General features: G+C 39.6%; 1 protein-coding gene across 1 annotated transcript; it reads left to right on the top strand.

Annotated features, from left to right (window-relative positions):
- Nucleotides 1-2,774: 2,774 nt before the first annotated feature.
- Nucleotides 2,775-26,049, top strand: LOC104300091 (vitellogenin-2). Its single transcript, XM_054165150.1, has 35 exons — nucleotides 2,775-2,844; nucleotides 2,960-2,980; nucleotides 3,086-3,237; nucleotides 4,492-4,743; nucleotides 5,264-5,422; nucleotides 5,512-5,660; nucleotides 6,255-6,405; nucleotides 6,514-6,671; nucleotides 6,780-6,945; nucleotides 8,111-8,236; nucleotides 8,561-8,779; nucleotides 9,540-9,757; nucleotides 9,899-9,996; nucleotides 10,287-10,411; nucleotides 10,522-10,623; nucleotides 11,294-11,413; nucleotides 11,500-11,689; nucleotides 13,598-13,691; nucleotides 13,805-13,990; nucleotides 14,395-14,539; nucleotides 14,663-14,885; nucleotides 14,976-15,151; nucleotides 15,528-16,427; nucleotides 16,860-16,910; nucleotides 17,425-17,514; nucleotides 18,257-18,469; nucleotides 18,564-18,706; nucleotides 19,124-19,262; nucleotides 19,807-19,942; nucleotides 20,390-20,576; nucleotides 20,900-20,991; nucleotides 22,098-22,195; nucleotides 22,944-23,103; nucleotides 24,338-24,499; nucleotides 25,751-26,049. The coding sequence occupies exons 1-35, from the start codon at nucleotides 2,775-2,777 to the stop codon at nucleotides 25,867-25,869; spliced, it is 5,790 nt and encodes a 1,929-aa protein (XP_054021125.1). The 3' UTR covers nucleotides 25,870-26,049.
- The last annotated feature ends 398 nt before the right edge of the window (nucleotides 26,050-26,447 follow it).

Raw genomic sequence — 26,447 nt, forward strand, 5'->3', positions numbered from 1 at the left:
ACTCTGTGTGTGTAGCTGAATCCTGATCTAGCCTCTTAGACCTGGTCTGGAATTCTAAGGTATAGATTCAGTCCTGTACCTGTAAAGAAAGAAAACAAGCCTATAGTTTTTGGATTGCCCTATATGCAATATGTTTTTAGATCCGAAGCTACTGCTAATGATGATAGGAATGTTGCAGATACTCTGGTTGATAGTATGGTCACAGTGTAATACTTCACTATGTTGGAAACAGCTTCAGGATCTTTCTTACTGGAACTGTTGAAGAGCAAAGGGGAAGTCTTCTTGCAGGAATGTAATGCAGGTGTGTCACTGCACACAGGTGCATATTGGAGATAACAGAGCAAGTTGCCTACTTAAGAAGGAACAAGAAGTACTGTCTACCAATGACTGATTAGCATACATTTATTGTTAGCTGCCTATGCATGATATTGAAAAGATGAGTAGTTCTGTTGAACTAGAGAGGTTTAATGAAATCTGTAGATGTAATATGCATTGCTTCTTTTTCTGCCTACATGATGAGGGAGTGCTTTTACCAGTTAGATTAGTCAGGAGAGCTTACTTTGCAAGATTAGATTGCAGCTGCTAATTTTCCCCCTTTCATCTCCAGTGGTTGAGGATGGTACAATTTATCTTTTGCAAAACAGACTGTGGAGGAAATAAATAAATAAATAAATGCAAACTTCATTTGCAAACACCCTCTCCCTACAAAATAGCCATCCTCCTAAACTGAAGAACTGCTCCTATCAGTTTCTACCAACTTGCTCCATTCCAGTTGCAGCAGGACACAAATATGCCCACGTGTAGGAAAATAAATAAATAAATAAAATTGGGCCATATCCTAGCTTTTTCTCAGGGATCATTTTATGTGCACTTCAGCATGACCAAGGTAACTAATAAATCCCCGAGATATGCATTTAAACAGGTTATTCTTCAGAGGAAAACAGAAGTATGTACAGGGCAATGGCAATGCTGTGTGTGTTGAATTAGCTTAGCTACTACTTGTGCTCCTTTTTTCTTCTTTTATTTTTTTTTTATTTGCAGTTACCACAAAGCTCTTGTGCGTGAAGACCTGTAAGACATCTTGCTGTCACTTCCCTTCCACTCCTCTGCCTAGTTCCTGACAGTAGATGGCAGATTATGAAAGGTTAGTATCTTTAGTTCCACAAATTAATCCCCAAAGAAATGTTCCAGTTATCTGATGATTTGTTGTTTTTGACAATACATCTGACCTCTGATGTTCACTATGACTAGCAAAGTTGCATTGTAATTAAAAATAGTTTTTAAAAACCCTCATATTATATACTGTACTGTAGTTTTCACACTTTATTCAAGTTCCTTTATTCAAGTTGTATAAGATGTACAATTAACTGGAATGCACAACAGGTAAGTTTGTTTTAAAGAAATGTTCAAGGAATGGAATGGAATGGAATTGGCCAGGTTGGAAGAGACTTTTGAGATCATTGAGTCCAACCTAACATCAATACTATCTAATCAACAAATCATGTTCCTGTGGTTGATCTTACAGATATCATGGCAACAGAAATAAAGTGAGTAAGTGGTACATCGTAGATGTTGAATTAGAATCAGGTTCATGCTTTTTGTGTGACTTAGGGCCCATGGTATATTGTATTGTCTGAAGATGCCCCTCCATAAATACCATCCAACTCAGAAGTCCAAGTGCATTTTTCTTGGCTTTTTGTGTTGATTCAGCTCACTGGAAGACTGCGTAACTTTTTAGGAGGGGATGACCAGAACTCATTGCTCTTTTTTTTGTGTGATTATCAATCTATTACCACCTTCAAAAAAGGCAAGTTTGCTTTTTGCATCTTCACTTGCTTCCATGTCCCCAACATTTCTAGAAAAGACACTTAAGTGAATGTGATTCTGGGCTGTCAACGTGAATCAGTGATGAAGCTGGCTGCAAGCCCACCTCACTTCAGGTAGTTGGCTGCATTTTGTATTTGGCTCCTTAAGAAATGCAAAAGTTCTAGCTGACCTGCACTCCCGTTCCCCCTGTTTCACTGCTAAGAGTCTCTGCAGCTTCTAACTGTTCACGTTTACTTGTCATTTACCTTGGAAGATAAAACATTTACAGACTGCTTATGAAATCTGTGTTCATTTAAAACTATTTCTGGTCAGTGTGACCAGAGCTGAAAGGACACACTGATCCTCTGATTAAAAATAATAATAATAATTTAAAGAAAGAAATATATATATTCCATATAGATGGGTTTTCTGTGGGATGTTGAATGTGCTTTGGTGCACACATGAGTATAAGAATAGCAGTCCTGGTCTCCTGTCTAGAGGAATGGCTGCAAGCCTATTCTGACAGAAGAGAAAGAACACCACCATTAACATGTGTGACACTGACTCTACTTTTCAAATTGGGCCACTAGTGATTAGATAACTCTTTGGGTCAAATGCCAGGTCATCACAACCTGGGCAAAATCAATCTAATCCATGGCAGGACCAAATACCAGCAGCCAGCTGTGACACAACCTAGGAAATTAAGTAATCTATTTATTGTAACTTTTTTGGTAAATGACCTGGTAAAATTGTTTTAGTAGGATAAGTAGAAACTTTTAAACATTCCAGCAAAGGGCTTGTATGAGAAAATCAGTGAGATGCCAAGGTATGACTTGATTTCCATTATTCCATCTGAAGAGAAAGTATGATTGCAAAAAAAGGAAGTGTTTACATAAACTGATAATAACTTGAGAATTCAGCAAAACACAGCCACGTGTTCCTGAGCTTTCTTCCATAAAAGTCTCACCATGTCTGGCAGAGCCCCATTCACCTTCACTATGAAGGGAATCATAGTAGCACTAGTGCTCACCCTTGTAGGTAAGCTTACATAGCCCTTCTTCATCTCTCTCTCCCCAAACTTCCCTAACCCCAGTGGCAACAACTGGATCCAGACTAAATGTTACTCATTTGCTTTTTCCTTCTCTTTATGCAGGTAGCCAGAAGCTTGACATTGGTAAGTAAACTTCCTTCCATAGCTTTCTTTTGGTGGCTTTGTTGTGATTTTTGGTTATTAGAGCATGGTTGCAAGTGTTGTGAAAATGGCTATTATTCTCTACAGAGCCTGGATTCAGCAGCAAAAAGAGCTTCTTGTACAGCTATGAAGGTTGGGTGTTGAATGGGCTTCAAGAGAAAAATTTAGCCAAAGCTGGTGTGCGCTTGAGCAGCAAACTAGAGATCAGTGCACTGTCGGAGAACGCTTACCTCCTCAAGGTACCCTGTCTTCTTCCAAGCATGCCATGCAACCGTCAAATATAAATCACAGGCATTATTGCATCTGGCTAGTCCGTGGTTTAGGGAAGCTGCAGGAAACACAACTGGACACTTAGTCCTGCAGATGTCAGAGAATGATCTGCAAGCTAAAGTTTCAGAAGTACCAAGCCATATGGCATCCAGTAACTTACTCGTGTTTGTTGTGGAAATACTGTGTGGGAAGTAGATGTGCCAAAATCAGGGTTTCTGTTGAAAAATGGTTATTTCTAAAGCAAGGCAATCAAGTATGCTCTAAGTTTAAGACTTGATTCTAGTCTCAACACACATTTCCAACCTCTGTGGGAAGACAGGACTTGGGTATATAAAATCATTATCATTAAGGCAATTAATAAATATAAACTTAAACACCAATAGAAGCTAACAACAAAAAGTGAGAAGTGATGGAAGATCAAAAAATGAAAGGCATCAAAAAGGAGCACATAATAATATTCAGTGTTTGTCTAATGCAGTAAAAGGTCTGTACATGTGAAATCGTGCTTCTGCTGGCATCAATACAGTTAGGACCTGACCCATCCAAAATAAATGTTTCAGAAAAATATTTTTGTCTTTTAAACTCAGTTACAAATTAGACCTTCTGTATGGGGGCACTGAGTACAGTGACAGAGCTCTCACTGGCTGTAGCTGAGCTGTAGATGAAAAAAGGGTTGATTCCAGCAATTCACAAATATGAATCAAATACAGCAACTAATTTAGTTAAAAAAAAGAAAGAAAGAAAGAAAGAAAAGGGACAAGTTAAAATTAAACACTCCAAAACTATACTTTTCCAACATTTAGAATGCTATAAACTTTTTTTTAATGCTACATTTAATCTAAAGCAGAATATTTATTTTAAGTCAGAAAATACAGGGAGAATTTTATTTAATTTTTGGGTTTTTTTACCTTTTGAATCAGTTTTTATTACCTTTTGTCAGTATAATGTTTTAAATGGAGAAATGTTTTAAATGGGAGAAAATAGCAATATGTTAACTGCTTCTCTAAGATAAAATTAACTGCTGACCCCCACAGGGATTGTACTAGTTTTGCAGTAGTGTAAGCAAGAGACAAGAGAATAAACTGCTGTACAAACTTCTAAGCCTACAATTGGAAGAAAAGACCATATAACTACTAATTACGTTAATTTCTTCTAATCTGTTTGCATATTTAGTACCTGAGTAATTTTATTCACATAAGCATCTTCTCTTAATTTCCACCCAGATCCGCTCTCCGCAGTTTGAGGAGTTCAATGGCATCTGGCCAAGGGACTCGTTCACTCGATCTTCTAAAATCACCCAGATAATTTCTTCATGTTTTTCCCGGCCCTTCAAGTTTGAATACAACAGTGGACGGGTTGGAAACATTTTTGGCCCAGAAGACTGCCCTGTTATATGTATTAACATAGTGAGAGGAATACTGAACATGATACAGATAACCATTAAAAAGTCACAGAATGTGTATGACTTGCAAGAGGTTTGTATTTTCCATTCTAAACCAACTTCACTGAAAGGCTATATTCTCTTTAGGTGCTCCTCCTTCCAATTTCTGTTTATTTGCATCTACTTTCAAATGCTTGTCATGAATAAAAAGTAAGATTTGCATTCACATAGATGAAAATGTGTACATCTGTGCTGAATGAATTACATGTTCGTGTAATTCATGATATTGTTTTTAAGACATCTGTCATTAAGACTTAACACGCATTTCCCTGAATTAAAAACAATTGGTAGCTATGAATGTATTTGCTATATGGCTTCTTTGATACAGCTACTTGATCCATATTATTTGTTCATTGGATTGCTTTTCATTTTAAACTCCATCCCATCTGAGTATTGTTCATGTGTAATGCTAACAGGTTTCAAAACATAATTAAGACTGTACAGGTCCTTCCCCTCATACCGCTCCTTCAGAATCTTTGTTCAATAAAACATCTTCTCACACAGTGAAATCCTGATATAACTGGGAAATCTCATTATCTGTATTAATCTGCCAGGCTGGAATTGGAGGTGTGTGCCATACAAGGTATGTCATCCAGGAAGATAAGAAGAACAGCCGAGTCTTGGTTACCAAAACCATAGACCAAAATAATTGCCAGGAAAAAGTGAAGAAGAGTGTTGGAATGGCCTACATCTATCCTTCTGTTGACATGACGGTACGTGAGATGTGAAAAGATCTTTCTATTTCCAAGCAGAGCTGTTCTGTTCCCATTCACTCTTTGGGTCTCTCTCTCTCCTCCTCCAGAAGGGAAGGCTCATAAAAGGGACTGCAGCTTTCTCCCACAAACTGAAGCAGACAGACAGTGGTACTCTCATCACAGAAGTGGTGTCACAGCAGGTGTATCAGATCTCACCACTCAGTGAACCTACTGGTGTTGCTGTCATGGAAGCAAGGTAGGTGGGATATGAGCTTGCTTTACAAAGTGAGAATACTTACAGCTTCTGCCAGTCCCTTCCACCCCTGATTGAAGCAAAATGAGACTTGACCTCCACAGCAGGTGGGCAAATCTGCAAGTACTCATGCTTGGGGTTTCCACACTTATAAAAATTCCGTGAGCCATTCTTCATTTGTACTTTTAGTGAGCTTAGCACTACAATTACAAGGAAGAAAAGGAGAAAAGTTCTCTTGCTCACTTATACCATAAGAATGCAACTTTACTACTCTGTCCTGATGGGTAATTTTTAGTGTCAGGAGGAGGGTGGTGCACATGGAAATAGATCATTGACTACCTGTCATTAGCACTCAGTCAGAAGACAGCAGTGTAGCTCCTGAGAAAAGATTTAATTTCAGATGGCTCTAATACTATTTTATTCCAATTAGAAGGCTTTACCATTAGCAAAATCATTAGCAAATGGTTTTACTGTCATAAGAAAAATTATTAAAGAGCAAAATTGATACCATCGCAGTATGACTGAACCAAAAAATGACCAAGGCAAATGGAGGAAGATGGCTAATTCATTCCTCCCATGACACTTGTTTCTTGACAGACAAAAGCTCACCTTGCTTGAAGTGAGAAGTGAACGGGGAGGCAGCCCAGACATTTCCGTGCAGAGCTATGGAGGCCTCCGTTACGACTTCCCATCAGAACTGCCACAGATGCCACTGCAGCTAATCAAGCTGAAAAACCCTGAGCAACGGGTATAGCTCTTTTTAAATCTTCAGATTAGCTTCCTACTTAAAAAAATTTTTTTTAAAAAAATCAAATTCTTTCATTATGTATGCCCTCTCTCTCATGTCTTATAACAGATAGCAGAAACACTGCAACACATAGTCCTGAATAACCAACAAGATTTCCACGACGACGTTCCATACAGATTCTTGGAGCTCGTCCAGCTTTCCCGGATAGCAAGTGCTGATACTCTTGAGTCTCTCTGGAAACAGTTTTCAGATAAACCCCGCTACAGGTATTCTATAGTGTGAACTGGTAAGAAGCACTCCCACTTAGGGAGAATTGAGAGGCAAAATTAAGGATTTTTTTTGTTTGTTTTTTTTTTCCTTAAACCTGCCTGCAGACGGTGGCTGCTGAGTGCAGTTTCTGCATCAGGCACAACAGAAGCACTCAAATTCATCAAGACCAGAATTCGAAATGATGACCTTAACTACCTTCAGACTCTTCTAAGTGTTTCTTTTGCTCTGAATTTAATGAAAGCTGATGAACAGAGTATTCCGGTAGCAGCAGTGAGTAAATCCATGTGAATTTTTCTTATCTGAGAATAAACAGAATGATAATTGATGATTGTTGTAGTACAGATGGTCGATTCACCCCGAGAACAGCCTCCAGGAGAAGATGCAAGCAGGCAAAGACCTTTATTACATTATACAGCAAAGTTATGTAGTCTTTTTGGAAGTATAGGTGTCACCTCTTAATTGGCTATTGTCTACTGGCATGCATGCAATTAAGGCATACAACAGGTTAAAATAACAAAACATTATTTTAACACATCCAACCAAATTCTGCCTAATTTCTTCTCTCCTTCAGTTACAAGATGTTTATATTCTTCTCCAAGTCACAGACTAAACATAGCCTTCTCTAATTCGAACAAAGGCAAGTCTTCCCCTACAGATAATAACCTTTGCTTATAAAGTATATTAGAGACTGGATTCTCTTCCCATGTACACCATTTTTATACAAATGTTGAACCACTAATTTCTTTTTGCACTACATACATGAAAGGAGATGCAGTTCTGTGTCTTTATTTCACTACAGGGATATAAAAATCATTCTTCCATAGCAGTTTCTGAGAGTAACACCCATTTTAGTTTGTTGGGATAATGTCAGGTGTTCTACAGACAAAACTTTGTCCATTTCAATCTCTTCTGAAATACATGCTAATTTTTGTGTCGTGTCATTTGAATTGTTCTTTTAATTGCAAACTATTCCTACCATCTGGAAAGTGCTGCAAGTGAAAATAGTAGTGCAAACATCAAAGATTTTGATACTATAATGAATTATTCATTCCTATCCTGACTAAATATTCTTCTTCTCAAATTGGAAAAAAAAGATAGGATGTGAGAATTCATCACAATATAATTGAGTTACACATTTTTCTAAAGGTACTCTATTTATAGACTGATGTCTACCCATAATCTTTGTATTTTCTGTGTAATGCTCAGCTGAGGAAAATCAAAATAGTCCTAGGTAAACTTATATATATGCTTATATTTATCGATCCAGTAGGGAATTAAGCTCATAAGTGAAACTCACAAACATCTACAAGATGATTTAATTTGTTTGTTTGGAAAGTGCTCCCTGAGATAAACTCTGCTGATTTTCTGGCTCTGAAAGCTATGTCAAGAACCAAATTCATTTTGTTTTTTCTCTCTTTCTGCACCCCCCTGCAAGGATTTAGTGACCAGTTCACGAATTCAGAAAAGCCCCGTACTTCAGCAAGTTGCCAGCCTGGGATACAGCTCCGTGGTCAGTAGATACTGCTCTCAGACTTCAGCTTGCCCTAAAGAAGCTCTTCAGGTGGGTGGCTTTTTCCTCAGGTTGCTCTTACTAGCTCAGTAACACTCAATACTTTAGCATATTTCTTCAAAGCCAGAGAATAAAAATGTCAGTTGGACTTACAAATTTCATAGGTCTCCCTCAGAAGAAAGGCAATGAATCATTTTTCTAATGTGGATATTTGCTTCATGATTGAAAGCACCATTTTCACATTGTATGACAAAATCCTGACTAATTTTATTAAAACTGGTTGGGTTATTGTGGAGGGATTTTTAGTGGGTAAGAGGAGCGTTGTGGATAACCTATATATTAGAAAGAAAAGACTGAGTTGTGCTTTGCCTTTAGCCCATCCATGACCTGGCAGATGAAGCAATCAGCAAGGGCCGTGAAGACAAAATGAAATTAGCTCTGAAGTGTATTGGTAATGTGGGAGAACCAGCCAGCATCAAGCGCATCCTGAAGTTCCTTCCCTTATTTTCATCCAGTGCTTCTGATATCCCCATCCACATTCAGATTGATGCCATAATGGCCTTAAGAAAAATAGCTTGGAAGGACTCCAAAGCAGTAAGTATAATCCATTGGGATTTCTTTATTTTGTGAATTAAGAGCATAGGTACTATAGAGGGTATTGAATTTGATGGTACCCTGTCTGTGGACTCACCATGTTTGGAAAAAAGAAATGAAAATCTGTAAGAGCAACACAATACAATTTTAAATTTCAGCTGATGTTTTCTTTTACGCTGTTAGTCAGTAGGAAGTTTCCAGAAGGATATCAGTGGTGTTTCATCTCTCATAACCAATTAAGTCCTGTGCTAGTTATACGTGGTAGAAATTAATGCTTTTCAGATGGTTTAGTTATAAGAGCTCTGTGAGATGGCACTTATTCAGACTGGTTTTGGTGAGTCCCATTTTAAAGTAGTCTAAAATAGTGAAGCATGCTGACTGAGTCAGTGGGGTTAGTCCAAAGAATGATTCTATCTTATTATCTACCATTGTTTCCTCCAAAGTTATTTACAAATATTTGAATGTCAGTAACACAAAAAGCTATGCTGATACTTTTTTAATTGTGTTGTGAATGTATTGACCCAATAGATTGCCAGGTGGACAATGATTTCAGACTCAGTGCCCACCATTCTCCATGGGGCTGTTCTTTCATGGTCCCTTCAACTGTCTTAATAAAATGATGTGGGAGCACACAGGTCAAGGAACCTTTCTGAAGGGACAATGACCCCTTTTCCCATAGTTCCTGTGGGTTACATATAGATCAAGCCTGCAAGGAAGGTTTGAATTATTGGTGATTCCAAACACTGATTTCTCTCTGCAGGTGCAGGGCTATCTGATTCAGATCCTTGCAGACCAGTCACTTCCCTCTGAAGTGAGAATGATTGCTTGTGCTATTATCTTTGAGACAAGGCCTGCCCTTCCTTTAATAACAACGATAGCTAACGTGGCAATGAAGGACAGCAATCTGCAGGTGGCCAGTTTTGTGTATTCCCACATGAAGGCTTTGGCAAAGAGCAGTTTGCCATACATGTACAACATGTAAGTACAGACAAGAATGAAATGGGTAATCGATCTTCTGCAAATAATTTTTGTTATATTCTTCTTAGTGAGCACTGCAGGCACTGACAAACTGAACAATGGATATTTTCTGCATATTATTAACTTTCACATTCTGTTCAGATCTTCAGCTTGCAATATTGCCCTTAAGCTGCTGGCCCCCAAGCTGGACAAACTGAGCTATCGGTATAGCAAGGTCATTCATATTGATGATTACTTTGGTGAGTAAAAACATTTCAATGACCAGGAAATGTTCACTGCAGAAATATATTCATAAGAGACATAAAGTTATTTGGAGAAATACAGCATTCTGCATTTCAATGAAAAATCAACTTCAATGTGACATATTTAAGAGTACATGAGTAGCCATTTGTTATTAATTTTAAAACAGTTAAAATGTATGTTATGTCTTAGCACTGGCAATAGAAAAAGCTATAAATATTATCTTGAATGATAAACACAACAGTAAAAAACAACAAAAAAAAGTCTCTTTTGTTTACTTCTCCCATAGATAACTATAAAGTAGGTGCTGCTGGAGATGTCTATGTTATGAACAGCCCAGGAACGATGTTCCCATCAGCAATAATTTCCAAGCTGAAGGCATATTCGGCAGGGTCAGTGGCTGATTTGGTGGAGGTAAATATCTACTGAAATCAATAATAGAGCAAATCAGAACTTAAACTGACCATGAAGTTTCATCTCTGTAAGTATGTTTCAGACTGCTCCTTCTCATGCTGTGTTGGTAGGCTGGTGTTCGCGTGGAAGGCATCACAGACGTCATCATGAAGCAAAACATCCCGTTCGCTGAATATCCCACCTACAAAAAGATAAAGGAGATTGGAAAAGCTGTAGGTATTTTCTGTAACGCAACATGAAGGGGTATTTACAGGAAGGGGTATTTCGTGAGGCTTTGTACTACTGAAGCGCTGTCTCAGAAGGCAAACTACATATCTAGCAGTCAGTCTGAGTATTTCTGTGAAAGAGAGAGTAGGACTGCAGGGGTTATCACTCCTGTGATGGCTGCAATATCTTCTGCAAATTGTCACTCTGGCCCTGCCTCCTCCCCACTTCACCTGTGGCTGCAGAAGCAGCACAGGGAGAGAGGAGGTGATCATTGCAGCATGGGGTTTGTCTCATGCCAGCCAGGCTTCCTCCTCCCTTCTTTCATCTACTTCACTTTAGTTTACAAGAATAAGAATATACCTTTTTCTACAAGTGAAAAGGTGGTTTATGGCTGTGCTTTCAAACTGGGTTTAGTGGCACTAACAGTAATAACAGTACTAATAGCTCTGCGTAACTGTTATTATAGTGGAAAACACTGGACAAGAGGCTATTCATGGGCATCTCAGTGACAGGGAGTAAGACTGAATTAGTGACACTGTTTACAAAAGAGCAAATAAACACAAGCAGCAATGCAAAATTGCAGCTTGGTCAGTGATGGCTCTGATCACCTTGCAAATTACCATTTGTAGAGTGTTGCATTAAGGAATTTTGCTTGTTTCTTTATGTGTTTTCTAGCTCCTGGGATGGAAGGAACTGCCAGCAGAAACCCCACTGATATCAGCCTACTTAAAACTATTTGGCCAGGAGCTGGCCTACGTCAACATCAACAAAGAAGTCCTGCATCAGGCTGTGAAGGTACAGGGGATCCCTACTTTTCCTTGGAAAATTTGACAGTATTGTATTTTTATTTCCCAATGGTTTGGATCTCTGTTTTACTGCAGGCTGTGCTAGAACCTGCTGACAGGAGCACAGTGTTGAAGAAAATTGTCAGCCAAATCCGCAGTGGCATTTCAGGACAATGGACGCAGCCGGTGTGGCTGGGAGAGCTGCGATACATCATTCCTACCTGCACTGGTCTGCCGCTGGAGTACAGCTGGTACACAACTGCTCTGGCACGTGCTGCACTCCGTGGTGAGTTCTGAGAGGGAACAGGCTACCAGGGCTGGAAGTTAGAACTAATTTTAGTAGTGGAGGAGAGAAACTGATGATTTTTGAAGAGAAGCTGGACACAGATGATTTCTGCCTCATCTTTAAATAGATTGAAGACAGGGCTGGTGAGGCGAGAATCTTGGAAGCCAGAGAGAGAAAGGTTACAGCACTTGAGGCCAGAAAAACAATTGCTGACACAGACATGACTAGAAAGGGCTGGCTCCTCAGAGAGTCACTTATAAGCTAATCAGTATTCAGTGGTGATTTAAGCAGAAAAGAAAATAGAAATCAATCAAAACACAAGTGATGATCACAGATTCACAGATTGCATCAAGTTGGAAGAGACCCTCAAACGTCATCTTGTCCAACCCCCCTGCAGTCCCACTAGATCAGACTGCCCGAGGCCACATCGTCTGATCTTGAATGTCTCCAGGGATGGGGCCTCAACCACATCCCTGGGCAACCTGTTTTAGTATTTTTCCACTCATTGTAAAGAAATGCCTCCTTATGTCTAACCTTAATCTACCCTGCTCCAGTTTAAAACCATTGTTAAGAAAGACATGGTAAGAAATACAGAAAGAAGAGGGCTTGTAAAGAGACACAGAGCTCTGTCGTAAAAGGATAAACATGCAAGTACAAATACTCGTCAATAAATTAACAGAGGGATCATACTATTTGTTGTGCATCAGGCTTTTAATTTAGGCAAAACTAACCCTTAATTCTTATGATGCCAAATAAGGAATGAAAGGGATAAGTACATGTACTTGTGCTCTTTATGGAAGTCTAGTATATGCCCAGTCCTCACTGGTTTTGGACCTCCACCCATTGATTTGTGGTTGTTTTTAATTATGTTTGGTGGTAGCTTTGGTTTGTTTTTTCTAAACGGCATCCTTGTAGCCAAGCTGAGGAGGTATGGATTGGATGGATGGACTACAAAGTGAGGAAAGGTTGTCTAGACAGATGATCACCTTGTAAAATTATCAAGAGTAATAGGTAATTACACCAACATAGTCAACAGATGACAATCTAATTGGTGGCTTATTATGGGCAACATTCCTCCATTGTTTGCACTTGTTCATTGTCTATTTTAACAACCTAAACTTTGGAGAAGAAAGCAACCTCAGAAAATCCATGTCAATGATGACACTGAAATGGTGGGAGCAGTCACTGCACTCGGGGCTCAGGATTCCACCCCAGGGACATGCTGGAGAGGATAACCCGACCTATGTGATGAAATTTGACACAGGCAACACAAAGTCCTTCACCTGGCATGGAGTAACCTTTAAAAGTGTAAAGACTGGGTATCACCCAGACAGTATCTTTGCAGGAAAGGGACAGGGAAGGCTGGAGGACAAGCTAGTACAGTGAATCAGCAGTGTGCTCTGGTGGTGATGAAGGCTAACTGCATCATTAGTTGCAATAGCAAGGGCAGAGATGCCATGAAAATTATTTCCCCCTCTATTACACACATCTGAGGCTCCATCTGGAGTACAATGACCAGTTCACAATACAAGAAAGATAACAGCTCCTGATGTGAGGAAAGACTAGAAAACAGAGTTTGTTTAGCCTGGTTGCCTACCCACCATTCACTGTCTTTCAGCTCCTAGTATTTCTGGAATTTTAATGTTATACAAATTGACAAACTTTCCATTTGGGTCAGCTCTTTATTTCATGACTGTATTTTTATTTCCATTTTCAATATGTCGCATCAGAACCAAGCTTTCTGTATGTTTTCAGTATTTTTAAGACTCATAAAAGATCTCACAAACCCCAGAATCTGTTTTATTTTCCAGCCATAACACAAGTATTACCTCTTCCAGAAAAATGTATCTTGTTTCATTCAAATTAATTTTTTTTACCATGTTTAAATATTATTCTGTCATTTTGCAGTTGATGGAAAGACAACTCCCCCTTCAACTGGAGATTTTAAACCTTCCCAGTTGCTTGAATCCAACATACAGATTCAGTCTGACATAAATCCAAGGTATGGGAGGTTGCTAAAGCTTTATATGTACGTTGGAGGCATTTAATGAAAAGGCAGAACCACGTGTTAAAAAGAGCACCTGTGTTACATCTAACCACTTCACTCTGTTTCAGCTTATACGTACAGACGGTTGCGACAATGGGTGTCAACACAGAATACTTTCAACAAGCTGTTGAAATTCAAGGCAAGGTCCTGATAAGAGTGCCACTGAAATTTGATGCCAAGATAGACATCAAGCTGAAAAATATTAAGATTGAAACAAATCCATGCCGTGAGGAAAGCGAAATAGTGGTTGGAAGGTACAGAAACATTATGTTAGAATACCTATTGTTACTGAAACCTTGTGAAATTCATCAGTCAGTGACTTCCTTAGAGGTTTCTAGATAGACAGTGACTTTTCAGTGTGTAACAGAACCTCCGGGATAAAGAGCAAGGAAGAGAAGTAGGGGAGTTAAAAGTTAAAAGATAACTAAATTAGTTAGGAGTTTATTTTTTCTGTTAGTTTGCTTACTATTTTGTGGGTTTCATTTTTGTTGGTTGATTATTTTATTGTCTTTTAGGGGCTTTAATGTTTATTTTTCATGGTTTGGAAATTTGCTCAAATTTATCCAGCTTTTGAAAACTTCCTGTGATATAAGGAGCTGACATTTGTTGTGAACTCATATTTGAAATGATTCACCTGCTTCTGTGCTTATCTCAACAGACACAAGGCTTTTGCTGTCTCAAGAAACATTGCAGAACTAGGTGTTGAAAAGAGGACCTCAATTCTCCCAGGAGATGCTTCATCAAGTATTGTTGAAGAACCTTTCAAACCATCAGAGAGAGCTTCCAGTGAAGGTTTCACAAAGGTAATCTATTCTCTTTTTTTGCATGTATCTTAATATTTCCCCTCTCTGTGAGGCACATCTGCAGTTTTGCTCTTCCCTGTGCTAAGCTCACAAGTGGTATTCACATACTTATCTCCAAAGCAGCAAGGAGCTGACAGCTCACCAAAGAAAAAAGCCTATAGCTCTAAAGAGGACTTTCACCTTGGTGCAAGAAGAAAAAGTCATAAACAAGACATTTGTGTCAAACTGCATCATCTTGGTTGTCAGCTCTGCTTTTCTGGAAGGACACAAGATGCCAGTTTCCTGAGAAATACATATCTGTACAGATTAATTGGAGAACATGAAGCTAAAATAGTCTTGACACCAGGTACAATATTGAACACAAGCCTTGTCATTGTAAGTTTATTGGTGCTGCTTGAAGCAGTATAACCTTCTAATGTGTGGAATTTATATGTAGTTCAAACAGATGCTGACATTGACAAAATTCAGTTGGAGATTCAGGCAGGATCCAGAGCAGCTTCCAAAATAATTGATGTGGTAAACTCAGAGTCTGAGGAAGTGGAGGAGTCATCTCCAGATGAGACTGTTAAAGCTAAACTGAAAAAGATTCTAGGCATTGCAAATGTGTTCAAGGTAAGAGACATGGAGCATGGGAATATTTTCCTATTAATGAAGCCAAGAATTGGAACTTCAGTGTGGAAAGCTGGCACAGGAAAACAAGGATGGGGCTAGTTTCAGAGATGCCAGTGCCAGGCTGGTCAGCCAGTTCCACATTTGGAGGGACTGATTCCAATAAGTGTATCTATCTGGGGCTGGTCTTCTGTGCTAGGCTAGATTTCAGGTAGGCAGAGTAAGTCTAAGGGAGTTCTGCAGCTTCTGCAGTGAGAGAGCCAGGGAAGTTTGAAAGGCTGATGTGAGCAGCTTGTCTGACAGTCAGAGAAGTCTAACTTTGTAAATACAGAAGTGGATATACCCCACTCTTGCACTTCTCTTTGTACTGGTTTTGCAGGTTGCAAATAAAACACGACTCCAGAAGAAGGAACCATCTAAGAAAAGAAACACTTTGCTAGCAGAGCTTGGGACAGACACCAATGCAAAAAGCCCCTCTAGTTCATCTTCTGGCTCCTCAGCTGTCTCATCATCATCTGCTGCTTCTCCTGATCGTATAAAGGCTGTGGATGAAGATGAGAATGATCAAGCAAAGCAAGCAAAAAACAAAGATGCAAGCAGCAAGAGCAGTAGCGGCAGAAATAGCAAGAGCAGCAGCAAGAACAGCAGCAGCAGCAAGAATAGTAGCAGCAGCAGCAAGAATAGTAGCAGCAGCAGCAAGAATAGTAGCAGCAGCAGCAAGAGTAGTAGCAGCAGCAGCAGCAAGAGTAGTAGCAGCAGCAGCAGCAAGAGTAGTAGCAGCAGCAGCAGCAGTAGCAAGAGTAGCAGCAGCAGCAGCAGCAAGAGTAGTAGCAGCAGCAGCAGCAAGAGTAGTAGCAGCAGCAGCAGCAGTAGCAAGAGTAGCAGCAGCAGCAGCAGCAGCAGCAGTAGCAAGAGTAGCAGCAGCAGCAGCAGTAGCAAGAGCAGCAGCAGTAGCAAGAGTAGCAGCAGCAGCAAGAGTAGCAGCAGCAGTAGCAAGAGTAGCAGCAGCAGTAGCAAGAGTAGCAGCAGCAGCAGCAAGAGTAGTAGCAGCAGCAGTAGCAGCAAGAGTAGTAGCAGCAGCAGTAGCAGCAGCAGCAGCAGTAGCAGCAGCAGCAAGTCAAGTCACCACAGCCATGGGCATCACTCACGGTATCTGAATGACAGTAGTAGCAGCAGCAGTAGCAGCAGCAAGTCATCCAGTCACCATAGCCACAGGCATCATTCAGGACATTTGGAAGGTGGCAGCAGCAGCAGCAGCAGCAGCAGTTCCAAATTATGGGTAACTCTGCTGCTAATGTTTGCGAATCGCATTCCTGATGGCAGCTGATTCTGCTTCATAAATCAGGAAATTATAACATATAAAATTGCAACATTTATGCTGCAAAAACACCTGTGCTTGTTGTCTCACATTTTTGCTTCAAAGCATCTCAAAAGTTTCCACAAGTTTGTTGAAACTTTTTTTTATAGGCAGGAAACAATCTTTCCTGTCAATAAACACTGCACGTTTCTGTCTTGGTTTTGTGGTAATGCTTCGCAAATGCTTTATGTAAACTTCAAATATTGCATTGTGTGCTTGTGACTAAGCATACAGAACTATGAATGAATGATAATTAGTAAAATCCTTACTTAATTCCCAGTGCTCAGATTTCAATGCAATTGCAACATTTCTTTTCTTCTGAGAATTTTAATCTTCGTGTTTTTATTTTCAAAGGAAGTTCGTGAGGTTTATCAGTATCGCTTTAGATCAGCGCACAGACAAGAGGTGAGTTTTTCTTTCCTCAGTAAATTAAGGATGAAATTGGTCATGAGTTGAATGAACACCTTTAAAGGCAACTTGTTGTCTTTATTGAGGAAAAACTACAGTACAGATAACATTCTGAACACCAAATGGGGGTTTTCTGAGACGTGTAAAGACAGAGAGCTATGTTCTCCTTTGTGCTGTGCACATGATGCCATTTGAGGTTCCACAAAGTAGATGCAAAGCTCTGCCAGAGCAGTGCCAGGTACTGGGGACACACAAATTTTCCACACAGGGAGTTCTCATGTCATTCCTTGTTTGTTTCTTCTGAGGATTCCGATATACTTGGGTAAAAAAGATTTTTCAGAGCTAGACCACATTTTGCAGGACAAAGTGTATTGCAAGTCATTGAGTCACCAACTCAATTTGCCAACACAAAGTGCCATGGCAGAGAGTATTCTTCAGCACTGCCTCTAGCAATTTCCTCACGTATGGTTCTAAGCTGTCATCTTGAGCATGATGTGTTTTCTTCTTGCAGTTCCCAAAATCGAAAATCCCAAATGACAGCCTGAGAAGCACATACTCCTCTACCAAATCCAGTCATGCCTCATCTAAAGATGATTTCCAGGTTAGTTGCATCATTTCTAGGGATTTTTGACAGCTTGGAAGAATGGCAGGGTAGCCACACACTCGCAGTATTTGTACAGCTAGGAAAATGGGAAGAGAGAAACACCAACCTCTCAAGTCTCAGATATCAATCAAGAGTGAGACATGCACCATAGCTCCAACACATACTTTCCTCTGCAGTGGGGTGAGAGGATCCTTCTTACTTAAACCACTGCCTGTCCCACAGAACTCACAGCTGAAGTGTGAGGTGAAAGCCAGACCAGCCAGACAGATAAACAGGAGGACACTAGATGGGGGATGTTATTGTGAGAATGAGTGATGAGTACAACTGACAGCTGATGTTATTAGATTGAACCACTTCCTTTCATTCACAAGCAAATGTATGGGTATTAACAATGCAGCTCGAATCATATAATCCATTACTATATTCCAGTGATATGAATATTTCCATGGTATCAGCTGTAGCTCAGGAAATGGCACAAATTTTGGCTCATGTAAAATACAGCGAGAAAAACGCATCTCTGCATGCAGAGGCACATGCACATTAAAGACATATGCATGAAAGCTTACAGCTGAGGGGTGTGGGGGCCTGGTACATATGCCTGTGTGTGTGATATGCATTCTGGTGTGTATTTGCAGTTTACTTGCTTATTTTTCATTTATCCATCTTGCATCTAAAAATGTTCCATGGCAACTCTTTATATAATTACATTATTTCCCTATTTTCTCCCCCTTCATCTTAGCCAAAGTTTTTGGGAGATGTCAAAACACCAGTATTAGCTGCTTTCCTTTATGGCATTCGGAGCGATAAGAAAATAGGAGGCCTCCAGTTTGTGGTATATGCTGACGCTGACTCCATCAAGCCCCGGGTGCAGGTATTTGTGTCAAACCTCACAGATTCAAGCAAGTGGAAGCTCTGTGCAGATGCTTCAGTCCTCAATGCTCACAAGGCAGCGGTAAGGCTCAGAGATAGTTCTATACAGCTGTATGCATCCCAGGAAACCCACGCTCCATGCATTTAAACATGGACCATTTCTCTCTCTGCTACAGGCTTACCTGAAATGGGGCCGAAACTGCAAGGACTACCAGATTTCAACTGAGCTGGTAACCGGGCGGTTTGCTGCCCACCCTGCCGTACAAGTGAAACTGAAGTGGTCTAAAGTTCCTTCAAGTGTCAAATCCATAGCAGAATGGTGAGATTTTAGTCTTTAAGTGACACTCTTTCATGATACTGGTTGGCTGGGAAAAATCAGCATCCACTCATGAGGTTCTAGAGTTTAAAGTACCAGCTATTATATTACTCGCTGATTTGTTTGAGTACTGCTTTCAGACATAAAAACCGAGTGGGAGATCATAATCCTACTGTAATGTAGTGTAATTCTTTATTCTGTGCATAATTATTGAAAGCTGAGGAAAGCTGAGCTTCCTTTCACAGAAGTGTTTCACAGAACACTTGATCCTTAAAGCAGAAAGTGGTCATAGGGACCTAACCAGTGATCCTGAAGACTCTGTACAATACATACACACAGATGTGAGACAGTTTGGTTGGGATGTGTGCTTCTTTTTTGTTTCTCTATTTCACAAGTTCTTTCTGATTTGAATTTTCAAAGGTTTTACAAGTTTGTCCCTGGGGCTGCATTTATGCTGGGGTTCTCTGAAAAAACGGACAAGAATCCTTCCAAACAAGCCAAGGCGATTGTGGCTCTGACTTCTCCAAGGACGTGTGATATTGTTATCAAGCTTCCTGATGTAATTAAGAAATATTATTATCACTGTCCTATTTCTTCTAGTGAAAAAGTGAGACTATTGCATTTTAATTACAGTGGTTCAGTTCTGAGAAAGAAAATTAAGTAAGCTTCAGTCTGACTGGAAATTGTGAACAACTGACTGGACATTATAAACAACTTTTATTTATTTTCAACTTTTTTTATATTATATCCAAGAATATTTATAGAGTGGTTTTGTTCATGGAAAAAGAGATTGCCACAGGTACTCACAAGGTCATGCATTTCCACCTGTAGTAGCTCCATAAGTGTTCGCCCAACCATATTTGAAGGAGAGTAATTCATTCTCTCCCAGTAATGATGACCCACATGATGAGAGAAAGCTCTAAGCAGAAGCAAAAAGCTCACAGGCAGTGAGTCAGATGAGTTGTGTTCACATAATGTCTTCATCAGCCTTAGTGGAAGAAAGCAATATCAAACTGCACATAGGAGAAAAAGCTGATCCCAGCTGTTTGCTCTGAATACCTGGTACAAATACATTTTGAATGTGTTTTTTATTTCCTTTTCAGATGATCATCTATGAAAAAGCCGTGAAGCTTCCCCTGTCACTCCCTGTAGGTCCAAAGATACCAGCTTCAGAGCTGCAGCCTCCCATCTGGAATGTCTTTGCTGAAGCCCCATCTGCAGTGCTCGAGAATTTGAAAGGTCAGAAGGATGACATCTTCTGTCTCCTCAATTACTTGAGCACCTTCTGAATTTTTCTGGGATTGTCTGTTCCCAGTTAATTAAGAAATGTGCTGTAATAAGATGAGGATTGTTCAACTGGGAGAGAATATTGTGCACATAGCAGGGAAATCATCAGTGTTTCAGAGATCAAGATACCAAGAAATCAAGATATTATCTGAATTGATAATATTTGAACCTTCTGGCAATTACTTTTTGCTCTATAGAGGAGTATATTTCTCATGCTACTTCTAGAATTTATGGGTGCTTAGTAGCCAAAAGCATTTGTAATCCATACAAAAATATCACGTAGTGGGAAAAAAAGAAAAAGGATAAAGCTAAAATAATATAGCACTAAAAATAAGACATGCCACTTAATCACTTTCTTTTATGGAAAAGCAAATACTCACTGGCATTTTATTTATCCAGCTCGTTGCTCAGTTTCCCATAACACCATCACAACCTTTAATGGAGTTCAGTTTAACTACACAATGCCAGCAAACTGCTACCACATCTTGGCACAGGACTGCAGCTCTGACCTCAAGTTCACGGTGATGATGAAGAATGCTGAAGAAGCTGTGAACCTGAAAGCAATCAACATCAAGCTTGGCATTCAGTAAGTAACTCCTGCCACATTCTGGGAGCACAAGGGACTGCACTGTCCATATTTAACATGAAAGGAGCTTAGATCTGGGCTTTACTGCAATGGCTGGCTGCCCATAGCATTTCAGCATTTTCCTTATTTACTTTCCATGCATATTGAATGTGATGCTGAAGGTGTTATCCTGCATTTGAGGTGACAAGAATACCCCTGATGTGATTTAAGTAATTGAAATGAGCTTATGCTATGACCAGTGGTAATTAGTGAACAGGAAAATGCCTTTGTCACTGTATGCACGTAAATGTGATACAGAGTATAAACACTTTTCTCCTTAACAGTGAATTTGATATGCAGCCTGAGAAGGGACAGGTGAAGCTGCGGGTAGATGGGGTTGAAAGCCCCACAACAAATGTTACCTATACATCTCATGGTAAGTGGCACAGCATCTGTTGTTTTTCAAGTACATCTTAGGAGAAAGAAAAGAAGACCACATGAAAAAAAACCCAAACTCTATCAAGGAGATTTTACAAGTTTGTATTCAACAAGTATTTCTATTGTTAGTTATAAAGTTAATATTTAAGAATGTGTATTTTACATTGTAAGGTTAATATTTAAGAACACGTATTTTACTCACTTGGATAGGAACATTTAGAAAGACTGATTAAAGTGTGAAGAGCCTTGAAATGGCCAAACTAAGCAAGCTGTAACTAAGATGAAGATACTTCCTTTTCTTACATTACTGCAATTCCAAATTTGTGTAGTGCTTTGGTCATGCTATGAAATCTTCCCTGATTAAAACTTTTTTCTGAAATTCACCATGCTTGTATGTCAATGCTTTTCCTAATTTGAGCTGTATAATTTGGCTAACATTCTGAAATCTGCTAAGAACACATATGGAGAATGGGTGAAATAGCCTGCTTGCTTCTTTCAAAGCTGGAATATTTTTTTACTGCTGCGAAAAGTACAGGAGGAGCTTGTTTCATGTTGTGCTACGCAGCCAGGAGCTAGGGACAATGCAGGTTGTTTCCTGACTGTAGAGCTGTAGTATTCAAATCAGGTTAAGTCTTGCTGAAATTGGGTTAGCATCTGCCAGTGCTGAGCTCTGTCCTATTTGCCATGTACTTGGGAAGTGATAGTTGCGCCAGAAATAGCTCCAGTTGCGATCAGCGTGTTCTTTGTATTTCCTTACTCCAGTGTAGTGTACTCAGGGTGTTATATACCTGCACAACTATGCAGACATTATAGACAGTTCTGTAATAATTTCTAGAAATAAACACAAATATGTTGTTAACTCAAAGAAAAACATAATAAATATGTGATAATTGTTTTCAAACTTTTATTCAGACACCCATTTATGTACACATTTCTACTTGATTTCATTGATTTTTCTCCTTCTTGAATAGAACAACTGAGGGACTTCAAGGAAAAGCACATTCTAGAAACATGACAGTTGGTTTTTTCCTCTCTTAGAGAGGCCAGATAAGGGTCTAATTTTCTTTTTTTTTTTTTTCTGCCTTGTATTTTCTTTTCTTCTAGGTGCTTCTCTGTGGATCTACAGTGAAGCGCAAGGGCTTGCGCTTACTGCCCCAGCCTATGGCATTGATAAATTGTACTTTGATGGGTACACATTCAAGGTATTGTTCCTCGTAAGCTTGGGTGTTGAGAAAATTCCGTAGTATTCTCTTAAATCTTTACATATGAGTGCAAGAATATAGAATGGCAAAGCCAAATGTGTGTAGGGTCCAAAAAGTTCCAAAAGGGAAGCTGACACTACAGGATTGCATAGTCTTGCTCTTTATTTCTGAGTGGGAGAAGTGAGAATCTTTCACCAACAAAAGTATGTTATTCCTGCAGTACAGGAGTGTTTGGTAAACGGACCTGTGAGTGTACATGCATTGAGTCAGCAGTGCATTTGCAAGAAAAAAATGCATTTTCAGTTCCTGTCCACTGATCTTGCAGCTGTATAATTCTTTAAATCAGCAAAAATGCAGCTACTGATGCATAAGATGAATGAAAGCTTTAAAAGTTACACTAAAAATAATGTGAAATGGGAATGTATGAAATCAGTGAACCATACTGTATCTATCACCTATACTATGAAAACATTCAACAGAAAAAAGCTTCAGCATATTAATAGTCTAGACTATTAATAAATCAACATACTAGACTGGCACAGAAGGCTTTGAAGGCTGTAACATTAAAGATGCTGCAGCACCATGGGGGTTTGGCATCAGACTGTCAGGCCCTTTTGAATTCTTGCCAAAAAGATTTTAAATGTTTGTACACTAACTTAGAATGGAAGGGACCTGCACAGCAAAAATCTACTCCATAGGTATTACTTTTCTTAACTTGAAATGGTTTTGACGTTTTTTTTTCTTAAAGATTCAAGTTGCTTTATGGATGGCAGGAAAAATGTGTGGAATATGTGGAAAATACGATGCAGAATCTGAACAGGAATATCGGATGCCCAATGGATATCTAGCTAAAGATGCAGTGAGCTTTGGGCATTCTTGGATCTTGGAGGAAAGGCCTTGTACAGGAGGTATGGAAGCTCTTATAAATTACATACAATATTGCTGCAGTTGTTCAGAAAATGCAGGCTCTGTTTAGAAAATTTAAAATCCGTAAGTATTTTAAAAACAACATCATTATTAGGTTACACCTTAAGTCTTTGTTTCAGTTTTGAAGTATATAGAAGAAGATCAGAAATGCACATGGAATGCACAACAGCATTTGCCAGACATCAGTTTCCAGCATTTGACCCATCAAAAATCAGATGGGGATTAATAATTATTACCATGGCTGACCACCTGATTTTTGAACCAGTGCAACCTGTCAAGCAAAGAATTCAAGTGCATGAACAGTTTCAGGGACTTAATTACATGGTTGAAAGGAAAAAGCTGTCTTTTAAGTGTTTCAGTAGATTAGGATCTTATGGTGTGCTGTCAATTGAGGTTATTATGCAACAGCATAACATAGTGCTGTGAGGAGAACAAGCACACTGCCTTTGTAAAGACTTGCCTTGGTGGAAAGGGCATCCTTAGTGTCTGGACATGGCCTCTGCATCTTTAGCTGTGCATTTACTGTTATTCTCCTATATCTTTGTCAAGAATACTGGACATAAAACTTGCTTTAGATGGATGAGAAGTCCACATGCCTGTACACAATGTTCTCATGGTTGGTAGTGACCTTGTGTTGTGTTTCATCTAACATTTGGTTAAAATGACTGGAATTTAAAGAATAAAGCCTATAGTCAGGAATAAATTGTAATGCATTTAGTTTCTCACACACTTCTAACTGCTTCTCTGAAATTAGATCAATATTACTGGCTGGCTGCAATGACTTCTGGTCTCTCTCTGCAGCCATTCTGTGTCTGAATGACAGGGATAGTAGTGTAATTCTTTAGTGATTATTTTTATTTGGTCAGAACCACACACATACCCATTTCTTCCCACTGCTGAGTATTCAGTGCTTTGGAATGTGGTTTTGCTGCTATTCAGTAAGACAGTTTGCTTTGAAAAATGCTTATCAGAAAGTACCTCAGATTATGTTTCCACAGGCCAGTTACATTTGAAAGTAATTTTCATAGCTCCATATCTAATTAGCTGACTTGAAAAGCTTATCAGTCAGTGATGGTGCTTCAATTGCAATCCAAATATAGTCTTCATAGAGGAAGGTTGTTTGCAAATTGTCAGCCTTGGCAGATGGGTCCTTCTGGGGAGATGTGGAGATTTTTCATGTGAGCACATAAACTATCCCCAGCAATTGTGTTACAGCCTGCAAACTGCGGCGCTCGTTTGTGAAGCTTGAGAAGACAGTTCAGGTTGTGGGTGTAGAGTCCAAGTGCTATTCTACAGAGACCGTGCTGCGCTGCATGAAAGGATGCTCTGCCACCAAGACTACTCCAGTCACTGTTGGTTTCCACTGTCTCCCAGCTGGTAAGTCAAAAGAAAGCCTACTGAATAGGAACTGCACAAAAGTCTAGACTGTGCCTTGAGGAGACCTTATTGTGGCCTTCCAGTATCTTAAAAGGGCCTACAAGAAAGCCAGTGAGGGATTTTTTAGGGTGTCAGGTAATGATGGGACTAGGGGGAATGGAACAAAAATAGAAATGGGTGGATTCAGATGGGATGTTAGGAAGAAATCCTTCCCTGTGAGAGTGGTGAGACACTGGAACAGGTCACCCAGGGAGGTGGTGGAAGCCTCATCCTTTGAGGTTTTTAAGGCCAGGATGGATGTGACTCTGAGCAGCCTGATCTAGTGTGAGGTGTCCCTGCCCATGGTGGAGGGGTTGGAACTAAATGATCCTTGAGGTGCCTTCCAACCCTAACAATTCTATGATTCCATGATTCAGTTGTTCCACTTGAAATGTATGATTCCTCTACCATATCCACAGAGAGGGACTTTCTGTAGTACTGAGTGAAGAGCTTTCCTTGGTTTTTTTGTTGTGTGGGGGTTTTTTTGTCCCTAATATGTAAAACTTCCTTTAGTGAAAAATGTAACTCTCTGTTGTAATTTTACTTTGTTTTTCATTATACTGGCATCTAAAATCTAAACTGAACTCCCCTTCGTGGTGCTTTGAACTGACAAGATAAGGGCAGAATAGTACAGGCAACACTGATTTATCTGAAAATCTGTGTAGTGCAGCCTGTGAAGATTCAGCTACACCTGATCACATGCAGCACCCTGAAACGGGGATCTTCACCTTGTATATTTTAATATATCACTGCCTTTGGACACGATTCTGCTTCACTGAGCTGATTTAAGCAATAGAAGGGCAGGTGCAGACAGGATTCCTGCACACAGGTGCAGTGATACAGAAGAATGCCTTTTTTATAGGTATATTGTAGATTATAAGAGATTAGATAAGGTAGATATAGATTATATAGATGGTAGGTTAATGTCTGTTTTCCAAGTCTGTTTCTAGTTTAAGATCAGAATATGCTTTCCTAAATGAACTATTAATGCAATTCTACATGGAAGTAGCAGTTTTCAAGGTAGAATTGACTTAGTAATTAAGTGGGTTTCCTGGAACATCTCTGTGTGATTTAGGCAAACAGAAACAGTGAGGAGAAGCCCAGCCTGCTGCAATTAATGACTAGTAAATGATAATGGCATGATAAATACTGTACCTTGCAAAACTGCTTCTGAAGTGTGCTATTTACTTCTCGTTTTGTGTTCCCCATCAGATTCTGCTACCAGCCTGACAGACAAACAAACAAAGTTTGACCAGAAGTCAGAGGACATGCAGGCCACTGTTGATGCACACATAGCATGCTCCTGTGAGAGCGAAGACTGCAGTGCATGAAGCTGTACATTGCAGCACAACCAAACCCAGAAACACTTTAATGTTTTTATTGTGCAGTGTAAGAAAACTCATCTTAAGGAATAATAGAGATACTTGTGTGGAATCTTCCTAAGTAATTTAAAGTATTGAACTTTATTTGTGTAGAAACTATTATGATTGCCCATAAATGTCTGATTTCATAATAAATCCATGCATGGAATAAACATATATAAAGGCTTCCTATTTCACTGGTTATGGAAAGAGGAGATCTGTGTTTCTTCTTATCACTCCCCATTTCATAGACTCCTTGAGTCCATGATCACCATCTATGCACTGGGTGTGTGTCTGTCAGGCCCCCACAGGGATATGGGTTGGTTAATTGTGGTACCAGATTCCTGCTTGTTTCCCCCAGTGCTTCCCTCCATGGTGCTGGCATCCTATGCACCCAGGGCAGGAACTGATCACCTCTTTATGATGCAGCATGCTCTGCAGCAGCAACTCAGCTATGGTGGTCTGCAGCAACTACATGACATACCAGTGCTGCACATCATGCAGAGAACAGCAAGATCAGAGAATAAGCCTGAATCTCATCTCACTGG

This window comes from Dryobates pubescens, chromosome 11 (assembly GCF_014839835.1).
Source record: "Dryobates pubescens isolate bDryPub1 chromosome 11, bDryPub1.pri, whole genome shotgun sequence".
Taxonomy (NCBI): Eukaryota; Metazoa; Chordata; class Aves; order Piciformes; family Picidae; genus Dryobates; species Dryobates pubescens.

Excerpts from the sequence above, each read along its gene's own strand:
- LOC104300091 (XM_054165150.1), top strand. The coding sequence starts at position 2,775 with ATGTCTGGCAGAGCCCCATTCACCTTCACTATGAAGGGAATCATAGTA. Across the intron at positions 3,238-4,491 it reads AGAACGCTTACCTCCTCAAG|ATCCGCTCTCCGCAGTTTGA; the intron begins GTACCCTGTCTT and ends ATTTCCACCCAG. Across the intron at positions 24,500-25,750 it reads TTTCCACTGTCTCCCAGCTG|ATTCTGCTACCAGCCTGACA; the intron begins GTAAGTCAAAAG and ends GTTCCCCATCAG.